The sequence below is a fragment of the Mustelus asterias genome, chromosome 18 (assembly GCF_964213995.1).
Source record: "Mustelus asterias chromosome 18, sMusAst1.hap1.1, whole genome shotgun sequence".
In the NCBI taxonomy this organism is placed as follows: Eukaryota; Metazoa; Chordata; class Chondrichthyes; order Carcharhiniformes; family Triakidae; genus Mustelus; species Mustelus asterias.
The window spans coordinates 20,040,587-20,067,153 of NC_135818.1; the positions used below are offsets into that span (position 1 = coordinate 20,040,587).

At 49.4% G+C, this 26,567-nt stretch overlaps 1 protein-coding gene across 1 annotated transcript in view; it reads left to right on the forward strand.

The window, feature by feature from the left end:
• The first annotated feature begins 15,695 nt into the window (after positions 1-15,695).
• Positions 15,696-26,567, forward strand: part of ivd (isovaleryl-CoA dehydrogenase) — a 41,250-nt gene continuing 30,378 nt past the window's right edge. The window contains exons 1-2 of the mRNA XM_078233489.1: positions 15,696-15,915; positions 22,568-22,657. Coding sequence (XP_078089615.1) covers positions 15,766-15,915; positions 22,568-22,657 — 240 coding nt within the window. The 5' untranslated portion in view covers positions 15,696-15,765. The remainder of the gene's footprint in view (positions 15,916-22,567; positions 22,658-26,567) is intronic.

A 26,567-nucleotide genomic window follows, 5' to 3' on the forward strand; every position in this document is an offset into this window, starting at 1 on the left:
AAAATCCTACTCACTGTCCTGGCTTGAGACAATTCACACCCCTTTAACCTGTGATTATCCCTCTCTCCACTTGCACTGTCTGTACCTGTAAAGACTTGATTACCTGTAAAGACTCGCATTCCAACCATTATCTTGTGATTGTGCCTTTGTCTATATATGCCGTTTGTGAACCCACCTCTCCACTCACCTGATGAAGGAGTAGCGCTCCGAAAGTTTGTGATTCCAAATAAACCTGTTGGACTTTAATCTGGTGTTGTGAGACTTCTTACAATACTTCCATTGTAACAGACAGAGACACTTGGGTGAACTGTACAAGTTAAAACCCCACACCGCAAAGACATCCCAAAGGTAATAATGAGACAAAAGCTCTGAAGACATATAGCCATGTTTCTTGGGTGACACCAGAGAATGCAGCTCTTCATTTTGGATTGCTGACATCCTGGTAAATGGTTATCTAACAAATTTTATATTAGATTCAGATGCCGGCGTGGACTGTCCGATCAGATGAGGAACTATTGTTCCAAGGCCTTTGGATTCAAACAATGGACACTTCACTTTATGGATCAGAGGGAGTCCGATACCCGGTCATTGGGATGAACCTTAAACCACCGAGGCATGGCCCTCAGTCTCCTCCAGAAGGTGTCAAGGCTACTATGGTCATTAACCAGCCAGCACAGCACAGTCCTAAGTCCTCAAACTCTACATGATCTGATTTCACTTGCAATCACTCTTCTTTTTGCAGAGCAGGTTTGTCCATCATCACGCCCAGTCCTGGAAGACCTCCAAAGGTCAGAAATTACCATAGCACCTCCGCTGGAGGTGGTACCAGAGAGAGATCAACAGTCTGAGGAGCCTGTATCTTGAGCTACAATGATGGTACATTTGGTACATACACCAACCTCCATGCACACGAGGTAACTTCCAGCCAGTCTGCCAGAGCCACAAGGGATGCTGGAACCTTGTAGCAATCTCGCATCAGCAACGAAGAAACAGAGGCAAGCAGGCTACTCAATCTTCCTGCCACAGACTCAGAGAGCTTCCCGACGGCCCAAACGGATAAAGAAGAAATGGCACCGGCAAGCAGACAAATGCCATTTCCGTTTACCCCACAAGAAATGATCATGTGTAACAACAATCACTGCGAAACCAGCCAGACCAAGCAGGTTAAACACCAAGCAATGGAAGAAAGGGATGAAACTGCACCCAAACGCCCCAGGCCAACCCTCAAGCCACCAAGAACCAGAACCGCCAGAGTTACCACTCAACCAACAGAATGGCGAACAAGGTGTGATAGGGTTATAAAGCCTCTCCATTGCCTGAACCTCTAACTTGAAGGAGTGAGATGGGGTAGTGAGAATTTGATTTGATTATTGTCACAAGTATTAGTATACAGTGAAAAGTATTGATTCTTGCATGCTATACAGACAAACCATACCGTTCATAGAGAAGGAAAGGAGAGAGTGCAGAATGTAGTGTTACAGTCATAGCTAGGGAGTGGGGGAAGATCAACTTAACGCAAGGTAGGTCCATTCAAAAGTCTGATGGCAGCAGGGAAGAAGCTGTTCTTGAGTCGGTTGGTACGTGACCTCAGACTTTTGTATCATTTCCCCGACGGAAGAAAGTGGAAGAAAGAATGTCTGCGGTGCGTGGGGTCCTTGATTATGCTGGCTGCTTTTCCAAGGCATCGGGAAATGTAGACAGAGTCAATGGGTGGGAGGCTGATTTCTGTAATGGTTTGCGTGAATGTTGTCAATGGTAGTTCTATAGTAGCAATGATGTTGGAACAACATCACGTTTGTAACAAGGTAATGCACAAGGCTTATAACAATGTAAAACTTGAACTATATTCTTGCGATAAAGACATGGGAGAGGGTATGGTATAAGGTTCTGGTACATATGGGGTTAATGTGGAACTGAGTACAGTACCACTCACACAGTAATGTAAGAAGGCCCATGACCCAGAGCCAGGGTCAGTTTAGATGTGGAAAGGTCTCGGGTGGAGTCAGCTCCGTACTTATATCCGCTACTGCATATTTTAATATAGTTATGAGTTGTTAATAAATACTTGTTGTCAACAAAGCTATGAAATCTACTTCATGGTGAATGAAGCAGGATCCTTCACCTTTATGGGGAGGGTTTGGGGGGGGGGGCGGGTAGGCTGGAGGGGGCTGGGGGAGAGATTGGAGGAGGGGTGGGGGGGATAGGCTGGAGGGGGCTGGGGGAGAGATTGGAGGAGGGGTCGGGGGGGGTAGGCTGGAGGGGGCTGGGGGAGAGATTGGAGGAGGGGTGGGGGGGTAGGTTAGAGGGGGCTGGGGGAGAGATTGGAGGAGGGGTCGGGGGGTAGATTGTGGGCAATCAGCTTGGGAGCTTTACATTGAGTTTATTGTATTGCACAGTGAGAAGTCTCACAACACCAGGTTAAAGTCCAACAGGTTTATTTGGTAGCACAAGCCACAAGCAATTGGAGCGCTGCCCCTTCGTCAGGTGAGTGGGAGTTCTGTTCACAAACAGGGCATATAAAGACACAAACTCAATTTACAAGATAATGGTTGGAATGCGAGTCTTTATAGGTAATCAATTCTTAAAGGTACAGACAATGTGAGTGGAGAGAGGGTTAAGCACAGGTTAAAGAGATGTGTATTGTCTCCAGCCAGGACAGTTAGTGAGATTTTGCAAGCCCAGGCAAGTCGTGGGGGTTACAGATAGTGTGACATGAACCCAAGATCCCGGTTGAGGCTGTCCTCGTGTGTGCGGAACTTGGCTATCAGTCTCTGCTCAGTGACTCTGTGCCATCTTGTGTCGTGAAGGCCGCCTTGGTGAACGCTTACCTGAAGATCAGAGGCTGAATGCCCGTGACCACTGAAGTGTTCCCCAACAGGAAGAGAACACTCCTGCCTGGTGATTGTCGAGTGGGGTTCATTTCTCCGTTGTCGTAGTGGCTGCATGGTCTCCCCAATGTACCATGCCTCAGGACATCCTACAACATATCAGGTAGACAACGTGCTGGACCATCACCACGGATGCCATCATCTCACATGAAAACACCACCTACCAGGTACACGGTACATACACTTGGCAACGTTGTCTACCTGATACGCTGCAGGAAAGGATGTCCCGAGGCATGGTACATTGGGGAGACCATGCAGACACTACGACAACGGATGAATGAATACCGCTCGACAATCACCTAGCAGGAGTGTTTTCTTACTGTTGGGGAACACTTCAGCAGTCACGGGCATTCGGCCTCTGATCTTCGGGTAAGCGTTCTCCAAGGCGGCCTTCACGACACACGACAACGCAGAGTCGCTGAGCAGAGACTGATAGCCAAGTTCCGCACATATGAGGACGGCCTCAACCGGGATCTTGGGTTCATGTCACACTATCTGTAACCCCCACGACTTGCCTGGGCTTGCAAAATCTCACTAACTGTCCTGGCTGGAGACAATACACATCTCTTTAACCTGTGCTTAACCCTCTCTCCACTCACATTGTCTGTACCTTTAAGACTTGATTACCTGTAAAGACTCGCATTCCAACCATTATTTTGTAAATTGAGTTTGTGTCTTTATACGCCCTGTTTGTGAACAGAACTCCCACTCACCTGATGAAGGAGCAGCGCTCCAAAAGCTAGTGGCTTGTGCTACCAAATAAACCTGTTGGACTTTAACCTAGTGTTGTGAGACTTCTTACTGTGTTTACCCCAGTTCAATGCCAACATTTTCACATAATCTTTATCGTATTGGACAGGAAGAGATCCATGTCATTCACATGCTAGACCCCTAGATGGAGCCAGTGTGTCATCCTGAAGATAAGGCTCCACACGGAGTTTGATTCCTTGGGGGAATGGTGGATAGTGGGCAGTACCTTATAGACCGGAGGACGGCAATCTTAATAACAAGAACAGTCATTTTCAAAAAAAACTTAGTCAAAAATGTAATTTCTTAAAAGCTGCGATTCTTTTACTCAATTAGCAATAATGTAGAATCCCTACAGTGCAGAAGGAGGCCATTCGATCCATCAAGTCTGCCCCGATTCTGCGAAAGAGCATCATATTCAGGCCCACCCCCTGCCCTATCCCCGTAATCCCATGCATTTACCATGGCTAATGCACCTCACCTGCACATCTTTGGAGTGTGGGAGGAAACCAAAGCACCTGGAGGAAACCCACACAGACGCGGGAAGAAGGTGTAAACTCCACACAGTTACCCAAGGCCGGAATTGAACTCGGCTCCCTGGCGCTGTGAGGCAGCAGTGCTAACCACTGTGCCACCGTGCTGATCTAATATCAAGAAACCAGATAGAGACTCATTTCAACATTTTAGAAGTAGGCACCACTACACCAAAGACCCATAGTAAAGAGTCACCAACCCATGGCTGTCTCCTCAGATCTTCTGACTTGTTGCAAACCCACTTTGTTCCAAGTCTGTTCCTTGCAGATTTTAAATTGGAGCCTTTTCCTCTGCTCCTCACTCTTAATTTAATAGGACCTTTTCCAGAACGGCAGGTTCTGGAAACCCCCTGCGTGGGTTTCCTCCGGGTGCTCCGGTTTCCTCCCACAGTCCAAAGATGTGTGGGTTAGGTTGATTGGCCAGGTTAAAAATTGTCCCTGAGATGTGTAGTTAGAGGGATTAGCGGGTAAATGTGTGGGAGTAGGGCTTGGGTGGGATTGTGGTCGGTGCAGACTCGATGGGCCGAATGGCCTCCTTCTGCACTGTAGGGTTTCTATGTTTCTAGAACCCTGTTTTTTTCCCTTTGCCTAGAAAGTATTCTTGGGAGCTTTCTGTTGTTCCACTCCCTAGTTTGGGGACATTTCTTTTTTGTTCTTTGGACCATCCTTAGGGCAGCATGGTGGCACAGTGGTTAGCACCGCTGCCCCACAGCGCCAGGGACCCAGGTTCAACTCCGTCCTCAGGTCACTGTCTGTGTGGGGTCTGCATGTTCTCCCCGTGTCTGCGTGGGTTTCCTCCGGGTGCTCCGGTTTCCTCCCACAGTCCAAAGATGTGTGGGTTAGGTGGATTGGCCATGATAAATTGACCCTAGTGTCAGGGGGATTAGTAGGGTAAATGTGTGGGGTTGCGGGAATAGGGCTGGATGGGATTGTGGTTGGTGCAGACTTGATGGGTCGAATGGCCTCCTTCTGTACGGTAGGGATTCTATGATTCTAACCTGCAGTTCCCTCCTGTCCAGCTTCTCCTGACCCCGGCTTTCCAACTGAACTAAAATTGTTCTCTATTTCCCTGTGCGGGTCTCCTGTTGTTAGGCAAGAAGTGGAAATGCCGGCGTTGGACTGGGGTAAACACAGTAAGAAGTCTCACAACACCAGGTTAAAGTCCAACAGGTTTATTTGGTAGCACAAGCCACAAGCTTTCGGAGCGCTGCTCCTTCGTCAGGTGAGTGGGAGTTCTGTTCACAAACAGGGCATATAAAGACACAAACTCAATTTACAAAATAATGGTTGGAATGCGAGTCTTTACAGATAATCAAGTCTTAAAGGTACAGACAATGTAAGTGGAGAGAGGGTTAAGCACAGGTTAAAGAGATGGGTATTGTCTCCAGCCAGGACAGTTAGTGAGATTTTGCAAGCCCAGACAAGTTGTGGGGGTTACAGATAGTGTGACATGAACCCAAGATCCCAGTTGAGGCCGTCCTCATGTGTGCGGAACTTGGCTATCAGTTTCTGCTCAGCGATTCTGCGCTGTCGTGTGTCATGAAGGCCGCCTTGAAGAATGCTTACCCGAAGATCAGAGGCCGAATGCCCGTGACCGCTGAAGTGTTCCCCGCAGGAAGAGAACACTTGCCTGATGATTGTCGAGCGGTATTCATTCATCTGTTGTCATAGTGTCTGCATGGTCTCCCCAATGTACCATGCCTCAGGACATCCTTTCCTGCAGCGTATCAGGTAGACAACGTTGGCCGAGTTGCAAGAGTATGTACCGTGTACCTGGTGGATGGTGTTCTCACATGAGATGATGGCATCCGTGTCGATGATCCAGCACGTCTTGCAGAGGTTGCTGTGGCAGGGTTGTGTGGTGTCGTGGTCACTGTTCTCCTGAAGGCTGGGTAGTTTGCTGCGGACAATGGTCTGTTTGAGGTTGTGTGGTTGTTTGAAGGCAAGTAGTGGGAGTGTGGGAATGGCCTTGGCGAGATGTTTGCCTTCATCGATGACATATTGAAGGCTCTGGAGAAGATATCGTAGCTTCTCCGCTCTGGGGAAGTACTGGATGACGAAGGGTACTCTGTCCACTGTGTCTCGTGTTTGTCTTCTCAGGTCTGTGCGGTTTTTCGCTGTGGCGCGTCAGAATTGTCGATCGATGAGTTGAGTGTCATATCCTGTTCTTATGAGGGCATCTTTCAGCATCTGTAGGTGTCTGTTGCGATCCACCTCATCCGAGCAGATCCTGTGTATACGGAGGGCTTGTCCGTAGGGGATGGCTTCTTTAACGTGTTTAGGGTGGAAGCTGGAGAAGTGGAGCATCGTAAGGTTATCCGTGGGCTTGCTGAGTGAAGTGCTGAGGTGACCATCCTTGATGGAGATGCTTGTGTCCAAGAATGCAACCGATTCCGGAGAGTAGTCCATGGTGAGTCTGATGGTGGGATGGAACTTGTTGATGTCATCATAGAGTTGTTTCAGTGATTGTTCATCATGAGTCCAAAGGAAGAAAATGTCATCGATGTATCGAGTGTATAGCATCGGTTGAAAAGGTTTTGTTCGAACCTGTGCATGAAGATGTTGCCATATTGAGGTGCGAATTTGGTCCCCATGTCTGTTCCGTGTGTCTGGATAAAGAATTGGTTGTTGAAGGTGAAGACGTTATGGTCCAGGATGAAGCGAATGAGTTGTAGAATTGTATCTGGAGATTGGCAGTTGTTGGCTTTGAGCACTGAGGCAGTTGCAGCAATGCCGTCGTCGTGGCGGATGCTGGTGTAGAGTGCTGAGACATGCATTGTGACGAGGAGTGCTCCTGGTTCAACTGCTCCATGTGTGCTGAGTTTCTGTAGGAAGTCCACAGTGTCGTGACAGAAGCTGGGGGTTCTTTGTACAATGGGTTTCAGAATGCCCTCAACGTAGCCAGTGAGGTTCTCACACAGGGTCCCATTGCCTGATACGATGGGACGGCCGGGTGTGTTGGCCTGGTGTATCTTCGGGAGGCAGTAGAGATCTCCAACGTGGGGAGTACGTGGGATGAGAGCACGGAGGGTGCTCTGAAGGTCTGGATCAAAGGTCTTGATCAGTCTGTTGAGTTGACAGGTGTGTTCTTTGATTGGATCTGCAGGTAACTGTCTGTAGTGTTCCTCGTTGTTCAGTTGTCGTACACTTCTTTGCAGTAATCCGTTCTGTTCAATATGACGGTGCTGGTTTGTCTGCTGGTTTGATGACAATGTTGCGGTTGGTCTTGAGAGCGCGCGTGGCGTTGCGTGGTGCTTGGGTGACATTCGGGGCTGTCTTGTGAGTGCGGCTGATGAATCTGGCATTGACGCACCTCCTGATGGTTTGGGCATACATGTCAAGTCGAAGGCAGCGGCCTCCCGGAGGAGTCCAATTCGACTCTTTCCTCTTCGGTTGCTGCACCGCGGATCTCTCTGTCGGCTGTTCCGGTTCATTGGTCATTGCGTTCGCTGTTGGCCCCTTGGGGTTTGTGGAAGAACTCCCGCAGCCTCATTCGCCTCATCATTCGAACACCGCTCGACAAGCACCAGGAGTGTTCCCTTCCAGTCGGGGAACACTTCAGCGGTCATGGGCATTTGGCCTCCGATCTTCGGGTAAGCGTTCTCCAAGGCGGCCTTCACGACACACAACACAGAGTCACTGAGCAGAGACTAATAGCCAAGTTTCGCACACATGAGAACGGCCCCAACCGGGACCTTGGGTTCATGTCACACTATCTGTAACCCCCACGACTTGCCTGGGCTTGCAAAATCTCACTAACTGTCCTGGCTGGAGACAATACACATCTCTTTAACCTGTGCTTAACCCTCTCTCCACTCACATTGTCTGTACCTTTAAGACTTGATTACCTGTAAAGACTCGCATTCCAACCATTATCTTGTAAATTGAGTTTGAGTCTTTATATGCCCTGTTTGTGAACAGAACTCCCACTCACCTGATGAAGGGGCAGTGCTCTGATAGCTCATGCTACCAAATAAACCTGTTGGACTTTAACCTAGTGTTGTGAGACTTCTTACTGTGCTAGGCAAGGACCCAGTTTTTCTCCTTTGTTTTAAGTTCCCTGAGCCACTGACCCCCTTTGAGAACACAGCTCCCCGCTTCAAGGGTCATAAAACCCCATTAAAATTCAGGTACACAAGCAAACCCATAGACATGCAGGCATCACTCAAAACCAAAACTCAATTTCCTTTCTTAATGCACAAACACAGAAATAAATATTAAACCTAAAGCTTAAACTTAAAGATATCACTTATCCCTAACACCCACAAACACAAATTACAATGTATATTTCACTGATCTCAGGTTGACATAGAACAGAGTATGGGAGGCAAACCACAAGGGCAATGGAATGGTTGAGTCTAATGGAAAGATGAGCATTTTAGCAGCAGATGAACTAAAGCAGGGATGGAGTCGGTGATGTTATGGACATGGCAATAGGCATTCTTAGTGACAACACAAATACGTAATTAGAAGCTCATCTTATGGTCAGATATGACACCAGCATTTAGCCGCAGTCTCTAGGGAGAGAATAATAGAAGAATCATAGAAACCCTACAGTACAGAAAGAGGCCATTCGGCCCATCGGGTCTGCACCGACCACAATCCCACCCAGGCCCTACCCCCATATCCCTACAGATTTACCCACTAATCCCTCTAACCTACACATCTCAGGACACTAAGGAGCAATTTTTTTTTAAGCATGGCCAATCAACCTAACCCGCACATCTTTGGACTGTGGGAGGAAACCGGAGCACCCGGAGGAAACCCACGCAGACACGAGGAGAATGTGCAAACTCCGCACAGACAGTGACCCGAGCCGGGAATCGAACCCGGGTCCCTGGAGCTGTGAAGCAGCAGTGCTAACCACTGTGTCACCGTGCCGCCCAAGGGCTGGGATCACTGTGGGTGACAGGGGTGGGTACACACACAAACAAGAAGGGGGCATGATCTTACTTGCCATTCATGCCACTCTCCCACTGCAGCAAAGTTGAAGAACTTGGCGGCCAGCCAAATTTCCGTTCACTGCGGCAGGATGGGAAAATCCCACCAGCATGAGTGGTTGTAAGATTCCGGCCAATGGCTTCAGTCTTCCCAATTCTTAATTGGATGAAATTTCTGCTTATCCAGTAACGAATGTTGGACAAGAGTCGAGAGCTTCAAGTTTTCAAGTTTTTAGGTGTCCAGATCACCAACAACCTGCCCTGGTCCCTCCATGCCAACACTATAGTTAAGAAAGCCCACCAACGCCTCTACTTTCTCAGAAGACTAAGGAAATTTGGCACATCCGCTACGACTCTCATCAACATTTACAGATGCAACACAGAAAGCATTCTATGTGGTTATATAACAGCTCGGTATGGCTCCTGCTCTGCCCAAGACTGCAAGAAGCTACAAAGGGTCGTGAACGAAGCCCAGACTATCACTCAATCCAGCCTCCCACTCATTGACACTGTTTGTACTTCCTGCTGCCTTGGAAAAACAGCCCTCATAATTAAGGAGCCCACGCATGGCGGACATTCTGTATTCACCTTCTTCTGTCAGGAAAAAGATACAAAAGTCTGAGGTCACGCACCAACCGACTCAAGAACAGCTTCTTCCCTGTTGCCATCAGACTTTTGAATGGACCAACCTCACATTAAGCTGGTCTTTCTCTATAACCTAGCTGTGACTGTAACACTACATTCTGCACCCTCTCCTTTCCTTCTCTATGAAGGAAATGCTTTGTATGCTTTGTCTGTATAGCGCGCAAGAAACAATACTTTTCACCGTATCCCAATACATGACAGTAATAAATCAAATCAAATCATTTCGAGAGAGTGGAAGAGTCAGTAGAGTTATTGGAGGGTCGAGCTGGGAGTCATCAGCGTACGTGTGGAAAACTGATGCTGCGTTTTCAGACAATGTCACCAAAGGCAGCATTTTGTACGTGACATAGGAGGGGGCTAAGGATAGATCTCAAGGTAATGTGTGGGGGCAGGAAGAGAGGCCATTGCAAGTTATAGAATCCCTACAGTGCTGAAGGAGGCCATTCAGCCCATCGAGCCTGCCCCGACAAGAATCCCACCCCAGGCCCTATCCCCAGAACCCCACACAGTTACCTCACTAATCCCTCTAACCTACACATCCCAAGACACCATGGGCAATTTAGCATGGTCAATCAACCTAACCCAAACATCTTTGGACTATGGGAGGAAACCGGTGCACCCGGCGGAAACATACGCAGACACGGGGAGAACGTGCAAACTCTGCACAAATAGTGACCCAAGCCAGGAATCGAACCCAGGTCCCTGGAACTGTGAGGCAGCTGTGCTAACCACTGTGCCACCGTGCTGCCACTGTTCTCTGGCTGCATATAGATAGATAAGAATGGAGCCAGACGGGTGCCAGCCCACCCAGCCTGACCAGAGTGGAGTGGCATTGGAGGAAGGTGGTGTGGTCAAAGGCTACAAACAGGTCGAGAAGGATAAAGGAGGAAAGTTTCTCTATGTCTCAGTAGCATAGGACTTAGGCTCTCATCTAAATCTGTGACTTAGGTGAGAGCAGTTTTGATAATGTGGCAGGGGTGGAACCCTGATAGGAGGGATTCAAACATGAAGCTCCGGGAAAGATGACCGTGGAGTTAGGAGGCAACAGTACATTCAAGGACTTGACAGCAGAAAGGGAAGTTGGAGTTTGCTCTCCCTTCATCTCATCCTGAGGCTCTTCCTTCCGCCAACGCAAGGAGGTTCTCAAGATTTGTTGCACAACAACAACAAGTATTTATATGGCACTTTTAATGTAGTAAAGCACCCTGAGGATCTTCACAGGAATGTTTTATCAAACAACATTTGACACTGAGCAAAATTTGGCAGCAAGAGGTAGTTTTAAATGACCCTAAAGGAGAAGAGAAACGCACATTGCAAAAGTTGCAGCTGCTATGTCCAAGTAAGAGAAAGTGAACAACAGCAACCTAACTGAGAGCATCAAACTGAGTCTACCAAACCTGTGTCCTCAGCGCACTCTCTACAGAGACCTGGACAATATATACTGGAAAAGGTGAACTGTTTCCACCAACGCCTCTACTTTGTCAGCAGGCTAAGGAAATTCAGCATGTCCACTATGCCTCTCACCAACTTTTACAGATGTCACATAGAAAGCATTCTTTCTGGTTGTATCACAGCTTGGTATGGGCTCCTGCTCTGACCAAGACCGCAAGAAACTACAAAGGGTGGTGAATGAAGCCCAGTCCATCACGCAAACCAGCCTCCCATCCATTGACACCGTCTACACTTCCCGCTGCCTTGGAAAAGCAGCCAGCGTAATCAAGGACCCCATGCACCCCAGACATACTCTCTTCCACCTTCTTCCGTCAGGAAAAAGATACAAAATTCTGCGATCATGTACCAACCAACTCAAGAACAGCTTCTTCCCTGCTGCCATCAGACTTTTGAATGGACCTATTATATATGAAGTTGATCTTTCTCTATACCCTAGCAATGACTGTAACACTATATTCTGCATTCTCTCCTTTCCTTCTCTATGTACGATATGCTTTGTCTGTATAGCATGCAAGAAACAATACTTTTCACTGTATGCCAATGCATGTGACAATAATCATAGAATCCCTACTGTGCAGAAGGAGGCCATCTGGCCCACCGAGTCTGCACCAACAACAATCCCATCCAGGCCCAATCCCCATAAACCCACCTATTTACCCTGCTAATCCCCCTGACACAAAGGGGCAAATTAGCTTGGCCCATCAACCTAACCCGCACATCAGCCAGTCAGGGCAAGTGAAAGGGTAATTGACTGGAATTTTACGTTGCCCACATGGTTTTTGAGATGGTTTGTGGGCAAGTGATCATTTGTTTTGATCACTTTTCTCACCAAGGGTGGAATGAAATGGGGGCAGGAGCATTGGCTGTGTGAGTTGTTAGGAGCTCAGGTGAGAGTTTGCTCTAATCTTGAGGTTTCAGACCTTATCCGCTGTTTTCTTCTGAAGTATTAATTTTGTTAGCTTTGTTTTGTTTTGTTGGAGCATTTCTGACCATTGCACTCTTCAGCACATGAGGCAGTGCCAATAAATCAAATCAAACCTCCACTGTCTCTGACGTGACCTCGGCATCTCTTTGCAGGGCAAGGTCACCAACTCAAAGAGGAAGTCACTTCCATCAGCAAACACCTATTAATAAACCAACAATATCAACACTGGCTCAGCCACATTCATTGGATGTGGCAGCCATGTACCTGAAGACCTTCTGTACCGGGAACTAGCCACTGGGTCAGGACCTCCTGGGCACTTCTACCTTCACTACAGGGACGCAGGTAAGCACAATATGAAAATGGCAAACATCGACACAGATAGTGAATAGGACATAAGGAGGCGATAAAGGGATATAGAGAAGTTAATTGAGTGGGCAAAGCTCTGGCGAATGGAGGATAATATGTGAAATGTGAAGTTGTTCATTTTGGCAGGAAGAATGACAAAAAGGAAGCACGTTATCTAAATGGGCCAACAGCATCGAAGGAGACGAAAAACAAAAAGTAATTTTCTTGACCCATTTGGGGCCCAGACATTCAGTGTGATAAAAAGTCTGACCTATCCGGATGCCCCGACTCAAAACACTTTTAATGAGCTAGCAGACTTGGTAAAAAATGTAAAAGTAAAGTCTATTATTAGTCACAAGTAGTCTTACATTAATACTGCAATGAAGTTACTGTGAGAATCAAAAGAGAAAATGCTTTGACAAAGGGTCGTTTGGACTTGAAACGTCAGCTCTTTTCTCTCCTTACAGGTGCTGCCAGACCTGCTGAGATTTTCCAGCATTTTCTCTTTTGATTTCAGATTCCGGCATCCGCAGTAATTTATTTTTATTTACTGTGAAAATTCCCTAGTCGCCACACTCCGGCGCCTGTTCGGGTACACTGAGGGAGAATTTAGCATGGCCAATACACCCTAACCAGTACGTCTTTCATACTGTAGGAGGAAACCCGAGCACCCGGAGGAAACCCACGCAGACACAGGGAGAACATGCAAACTCCACACAGTGACCCAAGCCAGGAATTGAACCCAGGCCTTGGTGCTGTGAGGCAGCAGTGCTAACCACTGTGCCACCCAAAGGCGGTGGCAGGAAGGGAGTGAGCTTTTGATTCTCTCGGCATAAGTTGGAAGACTTCACCAAGTCTCCTGATGTCTGAGCTGAGGCTGGGCCACCAGATGTGGTCACTCCCTCCCTGCCAGCATTTCGATCTTTGATATTCCAGGGTGGCCATTAGGTAGTTTCGTTAATATCGGATGCCATCCTGGGTGAGGGACTACTGCTTGGGATCCCCAGAGGATGATCCCATCTTCAACGCTGAGCTTGTTTTTCTTAACCAGATAAGAGTTTCATTTCTTCAGAGGGTTGTCCTCGGAATCCACCACGTAGGATCCTTTCTCTAAAATTTATTTTACAGGATGTGGGCGTCACTGGCCAGACCAGCATTTATTGCCCTTCCCCAACTGCCCTCCATTTCAGAGGGCATTTAAGAGTCAACCACGTCACATGTAGACCAGACCAGGTAAGGACGACAGATTTCCTTCCCTAAAGGACTTTAGTGAACCAGATGGGTTTTTACAACAATCAACAATGGTTTCACGGTCATCTTAAACCTATAGTTGCTGCATCCGGTCACCCTGTGACACTCCCTCCGGAAATGAGGGTGCCTATTCGGTTCACACCGCCAGACCCAGCCCTGCCTTCGATAGACCTCAGACCAACCACCAAGCGACAGCGGAATCTTCTTGTGGTGGGGGTACTAAGGGAGAAAAGGAACAAAGGGGAAGTATTGCTATGATGGCCATGAAGGGTAGGGGGATTGTCAGCAGATCTCTCTTGGGGCTTTGTAGAGTACGAACCCCCTTAGTGAGAGAGCAAAGGTCCACCCAATGGGAAATATGCAGCGGTGGGGAGGTTAGGGGGTTAAAACCCATTGCTTGAACCCGGAGAGGTATCCTGTAGGTCGCCAGGTATTGACTTGTTGTAAGCCGTGAGTGTGACTCTTTCCTGTATTATTATTAAAGGGTTTTTGGTGATGGAAGATTGGCCCTGGCGGAATTATTAGTTTTAAAATCACGACTTTGTTTAACTGGGAGCTAATGAAGACTAGAAGATTAAGAGGTGATGGATTGAATGGAAGTTGATGAGAGTTGTCTATCATGCCGAGTAAATGTAGAACTGCTTCCTCTTCAATAAATGGACATTACAGGCTGCTAAGATGGCTGCTGAACATCAGGTAACTTTTGCAATTACTGCTTAGACACAAACATATCACTAGTCTTTGTAATGTTCCTAATTGAACAACAATGGTTGGAGCACCTTCGTTGAATGGACATAGGAACAGCCCTTCAATTTTCTCTGTCATTCAACTCCATCATGGCTGGTCTTTTACCTTAACACCATTTTCCTACCCATGGAAACATTATGGGATTACAACCAGGGTCATTTTGCAGTTGGCAGCTTGTGATACACGCTTGAATTGATGTCTCTAGGTTGGTAAACCCGGGGATGGGCTTGAATCCATGGTCTTTGAGTGGAACTAGGCCCCTGCTCCGTGCTGGGGTCAGGAGGGATCCAGGTTGCTGCTCCATAATGGGACTCGAAACGATCAGAGCTACTGTTCTGTGCTAGGGCCAAGAGAGAACAAGGCTGTTGCCCTGCACTGGCACCAGGAGCAATCAAGGGACTGCTGCTCTGCAATGGGACCAGGAGGGACCCAGGCTTCTGCTCCGCGCTAAGGCTAGGAGTGACAATGGGTGGCACGGTGACACACTGGTTAGCACTGCTGCCTCACAGCTCCAGGGACCCGGGTTCGATTCCCGGCTTGGGCCATTGTCTGTGTGGAGTTTGCACATTCTCCCCGTGTCTGCGTGGGTTTCCTCCGGGTGCTCCGGTTTCCTCCCACAGTGCTGGTTAGGGTGCGTTGGCCGTGTTAAGTGTGTGGGGATAGGGCAGGGCAGAGAGTCTGGGGTGAGATGCTCTGTCGGAGTCGGTGCACACTCGATGGGCTGAATGGCCTCATTCTCATAGAAATCCTACAATGCAGAAGGAGGCCATTCGGCCCATCGAGTCTGCACCGACCAGGCCCTACCCCCACATATTTACCCGCTAATCCCTCTAACCTACGCATCCCAGGACTCTAAGGGGCAATTTTAAACCTGGCCAATCAACCTAACCCGCACATCTTTGGACTGTGGGAGGAAACCGGAGCACCCGGAGGAAACCCACGCAGACACGAGGAGAATGTGCAAACTCCACACAGACAGTGACCCAAGCCGGGAATCGAACCCGGGACCCTGGAGCTGTGAAGCAGCAGTGCTAACCACTGTGCTACCGTGCCGCCCATAATTCTAGACTGTGGGGGTTGTGTAAAGGAGTTGCTGCTCCATGAAGTGAGAGCAGGAAGTGCTGGGAGGTCTCAGCAGCACCTGTGGAACCAGGGAGATGGTGAATGGTCCACACCGGAAGTGGGTCTGGCGGTGTCCCCGCTCTCTGGCTCCGGGCTGCTCGGTGTCCGGAAGGGTCCGGGGGAAGCTCGCTGAGGGGGACTCGCTGTCCAGTCCCCCCCCACTCTGAGCCATGGCTGCTCTCGGGCTGCTCCGAGGCCCCCTGCGGACTCTGTGCCGGCGGCAGGCCGGCCTCCCAGCGCTCTACCCCGGCCACAGGCTCCAGAGCAGCCTGCATTCCGTGGATGATGTGGTTAACGCGCTGACCGAGGAGCAGAGACAGGTAACTAGCTGCTAACCAGCCAGGTAACCAGAGACAGATAACCAGCTGCCAACTACCCAGGTAACCAGCTGCCAACTACCCAGGTAACCAGCTGCTAACCAGCCAGATAACCAACTGCTAACCAACCAGGTAACCAGAGTCTGCTAACCAGACAGGTAACCAGAGTCAGGTAACCAGCAGCTAACCAGCTGCTAACCAACCAGGTAACCAGAGTCTGCTAACCAACCAGGTAACCAGAGTCAGGTAACCAGCAGCTAACCAGCCAGATAACCAGCTGCTAACCAACCAGGTAACCAGAGTCTGCTAACCAGACAGCCAACCAGCTGCTAACCAGACAGGTAGCCAGCAGCTAACCATCAGGTAACCAGCTTCTAATCAGACTGGTAACCATGAGCTAACCACTAGGTAACCAAAGTCAGGTAAGCAGCTGCCAACCAGATTGGTAACCAACTGGTAACCAGGCAGGTAAACAGCTGCTAACCAGAAAGGTAACTGGAGTCAGGTAACCAGGAGCTAACCTGAGTTAGGTATTCAGACAGGTAACCAACTGCTAACCAGGCAGGTAAACAGCTGCTAACCAGAAAGGTAACTGGAGTCAGGTAACCAGGAGCTAACCTGAGTTAGGTATTCAGACAGGTAACCAACTGCTAACCAGAAAGGTAGCCAGGAGCTAACTAGAGAATCATCAAATCCCTACCATGCAGAAGGAGGCCATTTGGCCCATCAAGTCTGCACCGACATTCCAACTGAGCATTTTACCAGGCCTTATACCTGTAACCCCAAATGTTTACCCCGCTAATTCCCCTAAATTATATTTCTTGGGACACTAAAGGGCAATTTAGCATGGCCAATCCACCTAACCTACACATCTTTGGACCATGGGAGGAAACCGGAGCACCCGGAGGAAATCCACGCAGACACAGAGAGAACGTGAAAACTCCACACAGACAGTGACCCAAGGCCGGAATTGAACCCGGGTACCTGGTGCTGTGCGGCAGCAGTGCAAACCACTGTGCCACCGTGCCACCCCTCCATTTAGCAGTGTCAGGTAATTGGCTTCTAACCAGAAAGGTGGCCAGGAGCTACCCAAAGTTAAGTATTCAGCTGCTGACCAGATTCAGGTAATCAGCTGCTAAGCAGAGGCTTAGAAGCAACCAGACTTGGGTAACTTGGGCGGCACGGTAGCGCAGTGGTTAGCACTGCTGCTTCACAGCTCCAGGGTCCCGGGTTCGATTCCCGGCTCGGGTCACTGTCTGTGTGGAGTTTGCACGTTCTCCTCGTGTCTGCGTGGGTTTCCTCCGGGTGCTCCGGTTTCCTCCCACAGTCCAAAGATGTGCGGGTTAGGTTGATTGGCCAGGTTAAAAAAAAAAATTGCCCCATAGAATCCTAAAATGCGTAGGTTAGAGGGATTAGCGGGTAAATATGTGGGGGTAGGGCCTGGGTGGGATTGTGGTCGGTGCAGACTCGATGGGCCGAATGGCCTCCTTCTGCACTGGAGGGATTCTATGATTCTAACTGGGTGACAACTAGAGATAAGCAATAGAAAATATTAATTGTTTAAGTGAAAATAGAAGTCATCAGCAGGACAGACCGCATCTGAGGAGAAAGAAACAGTTAATGTTTCTGTTGATGATCTTTCATCAGGACTGGAGAATGTTAGAAATGTAATACTGTGGGTTTTAAGCAAGATGTGGAGATGCCGGCGTTGGACTGGGGTAAACACAGTAGGGAGTCTAACAACACCAGGTAGCAAACAAATAAACCTGTTGGACTTTAACCTGGTGTTGTTAGACTCCTTACTGGTTTTAAGCAAGTACAGAGTTCAGGGAAGGGAGCAAGAACAAAAGGGAAGGAAGGAATGTCTGTGATATTTTGGAGGGCTGGGCAGGAGAGATGAACTGACAAAGGGATTCTTAAAAATTTGTTCATGGAATGTGGGTGTCACTGGTTAGGCTGACATTTATAACCTGCCCCTAAATTGACCTTAAGAAGGTGGTGGTGAGCCTCTTAAAGTTTATTTATTAGTCACTAATAGGCTTACATTGCAATGGAGTTACTGTGAAAATCCCCTAGTTGCCACACTCCGGTGCCTATTTGGGTACACTGAGGGAGAATTTAGCATGGCCAATGCGCCTAACCAGCACGTCTTTCGGACTGTGGGAGGAAACCAGAGCACCTGGAGGAAACCCACACAGACACGGGGAGAATGTGCAAACTCCGCACAGACAGTGACCCAAGCCGGTTCCTGGGCTGTGAGGCAGCAGTGCTAACCACTGAGTCATCGTGTCTCTTCTTGAACCGCTGCATATGGTATGTACACCCACAGTGCTGTTAGGGGACAATAAAGAAACAAGAAATGGGTGTAGGAGAGGTGTAAATAGGGAAAAGCAAAACCAACAAGTTTCCAGCTGAAAAATGGAAGGGTTATGATTCCCCTTGATCAATCCATGTATCAAACTTTAGTTTTAGTCTTGCTTCAAGTGATGATCTGAAATATCTGAACCCAAGTTTTGAGTCCAGAAGGCTGTAAGGTGCCCAATTGAAATTCCCCGGGTCACTGTTTGTGTCTTTATATGCCCTGTTTGTGAACAGAATTCCCACTCACCTGAAGAAGGGGCTTGGAGCTCCAATCCCATTGACACCAAGGGAGAATTTAACATGGCTTGGGCGGCACGGTGACACAGTGGTTAGCACTGCTGCTTCACAGCTCCAGGGACCTGGGTTTGATTCCCGGCTCGGGTCACTGTCTGTGCGGAGTTTGCACATTCTCCTCGTGTCTGTGTGGGTTTCCTCCGGGTGCTCCGGTTTCCTCCCACAGTCCAAAGATGTGCGGGTTAGGTTGATTGGCCATGCTAAAATTGCCCCTTAGTGTCCTGGGATGCGTAGATTAGAGGGATTAGTGGGTAAATATGTAGGGATATGGGGGTAGGGCTAGGGTGGGATTGTGGTCGGTGCAGACTCGATGGGCCGAATGGCCTCTTTCTGCACTGTAGGGTTTCTATGATTCTATGATTTCTATGAAAGGTGAAGTGCTGTTGCTTGAGCTGCACTGGAACAATATAGGAGGCCAAGGTGAGGGTAAGAGGGGGATGAAAAATTAACATAAGCTTGTGGACTGGATGGAGGTGTTGTGCAAAGGGATTTCCCAATCTGTGTTTGGCCTCCCCAGTGTGCAGGAGACTGTATTGTCACCAGCAAAACTGTACACTTCTTGAAAGATATACAAGTAAATGGTTGTTACACCTGAAAACATCTTAGTCGTGATGCCCATTCAGACCCAAATAGCTTTCGGCCTTGCCCCGTACGTGATGACAATTTATTTGAGTGGTGCCCGTGGAGCTGTACCCAGCAAGGAGACCCTGCCTTACCACTGGGTGCACTGTCAGGCTTTTCATGCGCAAATGGCAAGTATAGCCAGGTGGACCCGAATACTGCTCAGGAGGGCAGGGCCTGATATTCAGGGCATATCTTTTAAAAGGATGACCGATAATTGAGTGTGACTGGTTAGATTCTCGGAAAGGTGACATGAACCTCTCTGGAATGTACATTAACAATCACCTTGCCAAATCGAGGATTTGGGTTAAGTGGAGTTGCACCAGTGTGAATTGTACACCCTCCAACTTGCTCAAACATCTTTATTACACCCGTGGGTTTCCTCCAGGTACTCTGGACCCACAGTCCAAAGATGTGCGGGTTAGGTTGATTGGCCATGTTAAATTCTCCCTTGGTGTCAATGGGATTGGAGCTCCAAGCCCCTTCTTCAGGTGAGTGGGAATTCTGTTCACAAACAGGGCATATAAAGACACAGACTCAATTTACATGAATAATGGTTGGAATGCGAATACTTACAACTAATCAAGTCTTTAAGATACAAACAACGTGAGTGGAGGGAGCATCAAGACAGGCTAAAAGGATGTGTATTGTCTCCAGACAGGACAGCCAGTAAAACTCTGCAGGTCCAGGCAGGCTGTGGGGATTACAAATAGTGTGACATGAACCATTATTCTGTAAATTGAGTCTGTGTCTTTATATGCCCTGTTTGTGAACCGAATTCCCACTCACCTGAAGAAGGGGCTTGGAGCTCCAAAAGCTTGTGTGGCTTTTGCTACCAAATAAACCTGTTGGACTTTAACCTGGTGTTGTTAAACTTCTTACTGTGTTTACCCCAGTCCAACGCCGGCATCTCCACGTCAATGGGATTAGCAGGGTAAATATGTGGGGTGTAGGGCCTGGGCGGGATTGTTGTCGTGCAAGCTCGATGGGCTGAATGGCCTCTTTCTGTACTGCAGGGATTCTATGATTCTATTCGACATTGATATTTTTTAAGCAGGGTGAGAATTGGAGCAAGGTCAAATAATTACATTGAGAATAATATAATCATTCCTGCGTTATCACATTTTGAATGGTAATTCTTAGCGAGTGATTGGAGAACAGGATAATGAACCTTGACTGAACTGTCAGAGTGGTGAGGGAAATGATTTCCAGACCCGGCAGGGATTTTTTTCATTGGCTGAGGGGTGTGTTGTTGTTTCCAGTTTGTCATTGGCTGGCTGTGGCGAGCCGACCTCTGAACTTGCTTGAATGTCAGAATGCCCTCTATGTTTGTGTAATGAAGCGTTGCTCACTCTCACTTCTTTAAGATCCCCTTCGAATCACCTTGTTCGACATTTCAGGTTGAAAAATTGAACTCTTTATTAAAAGGGTCACAATATAAAACTTACATTGTGACCCTTGCCGCCCCCCACCCCCCGGCGCCCTCTTCCCTCCCCCCTGGCGCCCCCCCCCCCCAGCGCCCCACCGCCCCCCTCCCCTTGGCCCCCTCCCCCCGGCCCCCTCCTCCCCCCCCCCCCCCCCCCCCCCCCGGCCCCCCCCCCCCCCCCCCCCCCGGCGCCCCCTCCCCCCTCCCACCCGGCCCCCCCTCCCCCACACCCACCCGGCCCCCTCCCCCACACCCACCTGGCCCCCTCCCCCACACCCACCCGGCCCCCACACCCACCCGGCCCCCTCCCCCACACCCACCCGGCCCCCTCCCCCACACCCACCCGGCCCCCTCCCCCACACCCACCCGGCCCCCACACCCACACCCACCCGGCCCCCTCCCCCACACCCACCCGGCCCCCTCCCCCACACCCACCCGGCCCCCACACCCACACCCACCCGGCCCCCTCCCCCACACCCACCCGGCCCCCTCCCCCACACCCACCCGGCCCCCTCCCCCACACCCACCCGGCCCCCTCCCCCACACCCACCCGGCCCCCTCCCCTCCCCCACACCCACCCGGCCCCCTCCCCCACACCCACCCGGCCCCCTCCCCCACACCCACCCGGCCCCCTCCCCCACACCCACCCGGCCCCCTCCCCTCCCCCACACCCACCCGGCCCCCTCCCCCACACCCACCCGGCCCCCTCCCCTCCCCCACACCCACCCGGCCCCCTCCCCCACACCCACCCGGCCCCCTCCCCCACACCCACCCGGCCCCCTCCCCTCCCCTCCCCCACACCCACCCGGCCCCCTCCCCTCCCCTCCCCCACACCCACCCGGCCCTCTCCCCCCCCCCCCCACACCCACCCGGCCCCCTCTCCCCCCCCCCCCCCCACACCCACCCGGCCCCCTCCCCCACACCCACCCTGCCCCCTCCCCTCCCCCACACCCACCCGGCCCCTTCCCCCACACCCACCCGGCCCCTTCCCCTCCCCCACCTGGCCAGCCCCCTCCCCTCCCCTCCCCCCTCCCCCACATCCTTCCCCGCGATCACTGCATGTATCAGACTTTACTTTCGGTCTTGCTATGAAAGGTCCAACTAGGAACTGCGCAAGAATGGCCTTTGGTGACTCTCCCCAAGCAGAATTCTCCTGTCCTACCCGCCACAGGAATCATAGGGGGCGGGACAGGGCCATGCACAGGTCTGTTAACAGGTGGGATTTTCCGATTTGGGAGGCCGGAAAATCCTGCCGCCTGCCTGTACCCGATAGCACCCTGCAGCAGCAAGGCTCCGATTGAGTATACGGCAGAGCCAGTTTGGGAATCGCAGGTGGAAACCCATGTCCTTCCAGCCCACGTGCCTCCGCTGCGTCCTGTCCTCCTTCTGATTTCCTTTTCCTTATAAAACTGGAATAACACAAGTATGCAGTGGGATGGGGGAGTGGTCAGGAAGAGTGTTCCAGACTAGTAATCATAGTGAAATGCTTGATTGGGAGAGCTGATTGATAAACTTGGACTCAGCAATGTTATGTAAGTGAAGGCTTTGCTTTGCATTCTGGAGCTTGCAGGCTTTTGTTATTGGTTGGGGCACGTTGCTCTTTCCAGGCTGCCATTAACTGGCTGCAGTGACCTGACCTATGAACTTTCTTATTGACAATGCTTGCCATTTTAACCGTATTTTCTTGTACAAAAGGGACTCTGTACCTGTCACAGCATAGCCTTTTCTAATGCCCATTTCTTTCCTGAAAGTCAATAGGTCTTTAGCTCCCTGAAGTGGCCGGGTGGGATTGCAGACCCCTTACACTCCTCTCGCTGCAGTGCGATTCTCCCAGTCGGATCTCTCCCTCCCGCTCCACACAGATGTTAAAGATAAAACGTGGTGTTTTCGAAGTAACCTTTAAGCATCAGAATTGACACTCTTGCTTTGTTTTTATCCTTTTTGGCTTATTAGCTCCGTCAGATGGTTCATAAATTCTGCCAGGAGCACCTTGCTCCCAAAGCCCAGGAGATTGACCAGAAGAATGACTTTCCAGATTTGAAGGTAAGTGCACAGTGTGTAGCTGATGCCGTTGTGCATGAATCACTCCTCACATCTGGATGTTTAAAACCAGACATTGATATAATCGAATATACCAAAGTTCCTACTGATTGAGAAGAAGGTTGATGTTGGCTCACATCTTGGATCCTTTATCTCTGTGCAGTAAAACAAAAGCCTGCCACATCTAGATATTTCAGTTTGAAGCATCCTGAACTGTTTCTCGTAGTAACCTCTATAATCCAGTGAGAGAACGGCTTGGAAACTTCATTATAAAGGAAGTGTCAATGAATGTTTCCTTGTTCCTGTGGTGTGCACCTCTAATGGTACTTTGATGAAACTGTTCCACTTTGCACTCCTGTGTTCCTGGTACAGTTCCTACACATTGCTCTTCAACAGAATATTGACCCTTTCAGTTCATTTGGTTTTCCCCTCCAACTCTTAATATTGGTCATGAGTCTCCTTTCATTGTTTCATATCGTCCAACCATTTTGACCAACATTGAGCTTTCTCTTTAACTCTCATCTGTCTGATTAAACTTCTGATTTCAGTGTCTGTCCCACTGACCTCAAGTTGTGGCTTTCTAACTCATCCTGTCCTATACTGTTGCTACCTCAGTCCAATCTTCCTTTTGGACATTTATATTTGCCAAGCAAGTGAAATGCTCCTTGAGTAGAACTACATCAGATATATGCAGACAAACAGGCCATTCGGCCCAACCAGTTCATGTTTGTCCTCCACCCAAGCCTCCTTCCATCCTTATTCATCCAAGTCTATCAGCAAAACCCTTCTCTCTCACATGCTTATCTAGATCCCTTAAAAACATCTATAATATTCGCCTCACGTACGCTCCGATGGGAGTGAGTTCCACGTTCTCACCACTCTCTGGGTAGAGAACTCTGAACTTACTATTTGTCTTCTTGTTGACCACCTAATGTTGATGGTCTCTGGTTTTGCTCTGCCTCTTGAGTGGCGACATCAGCTCTCTGCATCCACTCTGTCAAAACTTTTCATCATTTTAAAGACCTCTATTAGGTCATCCCTCAGCTTTCTGTGTTCAAGAGAAAAGAGACTCAGCCTGTTCATTCGTTACCCTCACAGTTCCAGTATCTTGCTCAGCAATCTTTTTTGCACCGGTGCCTATATCCTCTTTATAATAAGGAGACAAGAACTGCACACAGTACAGTCTAACCAAGACTTGACTTCTTTACTTTTCCATTTTCTCCTGCTAGAAATAAACTTTCTTGCTTGTAGGTTTTGTTTTGACCTTATGGACGTGCATTAGAACTTGTAGTGATTTGTGTACTTATCCTTCCAAATCCCATTGCTCTTCTGCTCAGGCTGTTTTCAAATATATTATTTCTTTATTTTTCTTACCTTGCACTTACCTACGTTGAAATTAACCTGCCAATTATTTGCACATTCTGTACCCATTAACGCCAGTTTGCACATGGTTCCAGCACTAACCCAGAGATTATTACCTTCAAGGCCTTGCTTTTGAATTTAGCTTCTAGCACCTGATATCCCCTCAACAGGCCCTGTTCCTACCTGTGCTGTTTGTTCCAGGGACCACGACAATTGCTTTTTCTTCCCCTCCTTTTCCAAGTTCATTTCTACCTTCCTCAACCTACCCCTTTACTTTGTCACTGGACAGGCAACACAGCCTTAAGGGTTCATGGCTGTAGAAGACTTAAAAATTTCCATCCCATTGCATCATAAAGTAGTTACAGCACAGAAGGAGACTGTTTGGCTCACAGTGTCTGTGTTGGCTTCTGAAGGAGCAGTTCCCCCAGTTCCATTCCCCTGCCTTTTCCATGTAGCCCGGCAGATTCTTCCTTTCCCAATAATCATAGAAACGCTACAGTGCAGAGAGAGGCCATTCGGCCCATCGAGTCTGCACCGACCACAACCCCACCCAGGCCCTACCCCCATATCCCTACATATTTACCCACTAATCCCTCTAACCTACACATCTCAGGACACTAAGGGGCAATTTTTAGCATGGCCAATCAATCTAACCCGCACATCTTTGGACTGTGGGAGGAAACCGGGGCACCCGGAGGGCACCCGGAGGAAACCCACACAGACATGAGAATGTGCAAACTCCACACAGACAGTGACCCAAGCCGGGGATCATTCCCAGGTCCCTGGAGCTGTGAAGCAGCAGTGCTAACTACTGCGCTACCGTGCCGCCCAATGATCCAATTCCCTCCTGAATGCCTCTATTGACCCTGCCTCCACCACACACTCAGCAGCACATTCTAGATCCTAGCCACTCACTGCATGACTAAATCTTCCTCATGTCATCATTGCTTCTTTTGCAAATTCCTTTAAATCTATGCCCTCCGGTTCTCCACCAATGGGAACTGTTTCTGCCTATTTACTCTGTCTAGACCTCTCATGGTTTTGAACACCTCTATCAAATTTCCTTTCAACCTTGTCAATGACAGCAGGCCCAATTTCTCCAATCTGTCTGAAGGAGGCGGTGACCGAACTAGTTCTCCAGAGACCCAGGGTAATGCTCTGGGACCCGGATTCGAATCCCACCACAGCAGATGGCGGCACAGTGACAGTGGTTAGCACTGCTGCCTCACAGCGCCAGGGACCTGGGTTCAATTCCGGCCTCAGGTCACTGTGGAGTTTGCTTGTTCTCCCTGTGTCTGCGTGGGTTTCCTCCGGGTGTTCCAGTTTCCTCCCACAGTCCAAAGATGTAGGGGTTAGGTTGCTTGGCCAGGTTAAGTTGCCCCTTAGTGTCGGGGGATTAGCAGGGTAAATGTGTGGGATTATGAGGATAGGGCCTGGGTGGGATTGTGGTCAGTGCAGACTTGATGGGCCGAATGGCATCCTCCTGTACTGTACGGATTCTATGATCCAGAATTAGAAGTCCAATGATGACCATGGAACTATTGTCAATTGTAAAAAACCCAACTGATTCACTAATGTCCTTTAGGGAAGGAAACCTGTCTACCTTACCTGGTCGGAATGAAACTAGACAGACCACCTGGGTGGATATTCCACCTTGGCCTGCTGCGGATCTCCCCAGCATCACAGGTGCCAATTCAATTCACACCACGTGATATCAAGAAACGGATGAAGGCACTGGATACTGTTCAGGTTATGGGCCCTGTCAGTGTTCTGGCAAAGGTGCTTCAGAACTTTCCACTCCCCTAGCCAAGCTGTTCCAGGGCAGCTACAACACTGGCATCGACCCGGCAATGTGGACAATTGCCCAGGTATGTCCTGTACACAAGAAACAGGACAAATCCAACCCGACCAATTACCGTCTCATTAATCTACTCTCGATCATCAGTAAAGTGATGGAAGGATCACCAACAGTGCTATCAAGCAGCACTCATTCAGCATTATCCTGCTTACGGACACTCAGTTAGGGTTTTGCGAGGGTCACTCAGCTCCTGACCTCATTACAGCCTTGGCTCAAACATGGACAAAAGAGCTGAATGCCAGAGCTGAGCTGAGAATGCCCTTGACATCAAGGCAGCATTTACTGAGGGTGGCATTAAGGAACCCGAGCAAAATTGGAATCGATGGGAATTGGGGTGAAAACTCTCCACTGGGTTGGAGTCATACCCGGCACAAAGGAAGATGGTTGTGGTGATTGGAGGTCACTGACCTCAGCTCCAGGACATCACTGCAGGAGTTCCTCAGGGTGAGTATCCTAACCCAACCACCTTCTGCTACTTCATCAATGACCTTCCCTCCATTATAAGGTCAGAAGTGGGGATGCTCACAGATGACTACACGATGTTCAGCATCATTCACGACTCAAGATACTGAACAGTCCACGTACAAATACAGCAATATCTGGACAGTACCCAGACTTGGGCTGACAAGTGGCAAGTAACATTTGCACCACACAAGTGCCAGGTAATGTCCATCTCCTACAACAGGGGACCTA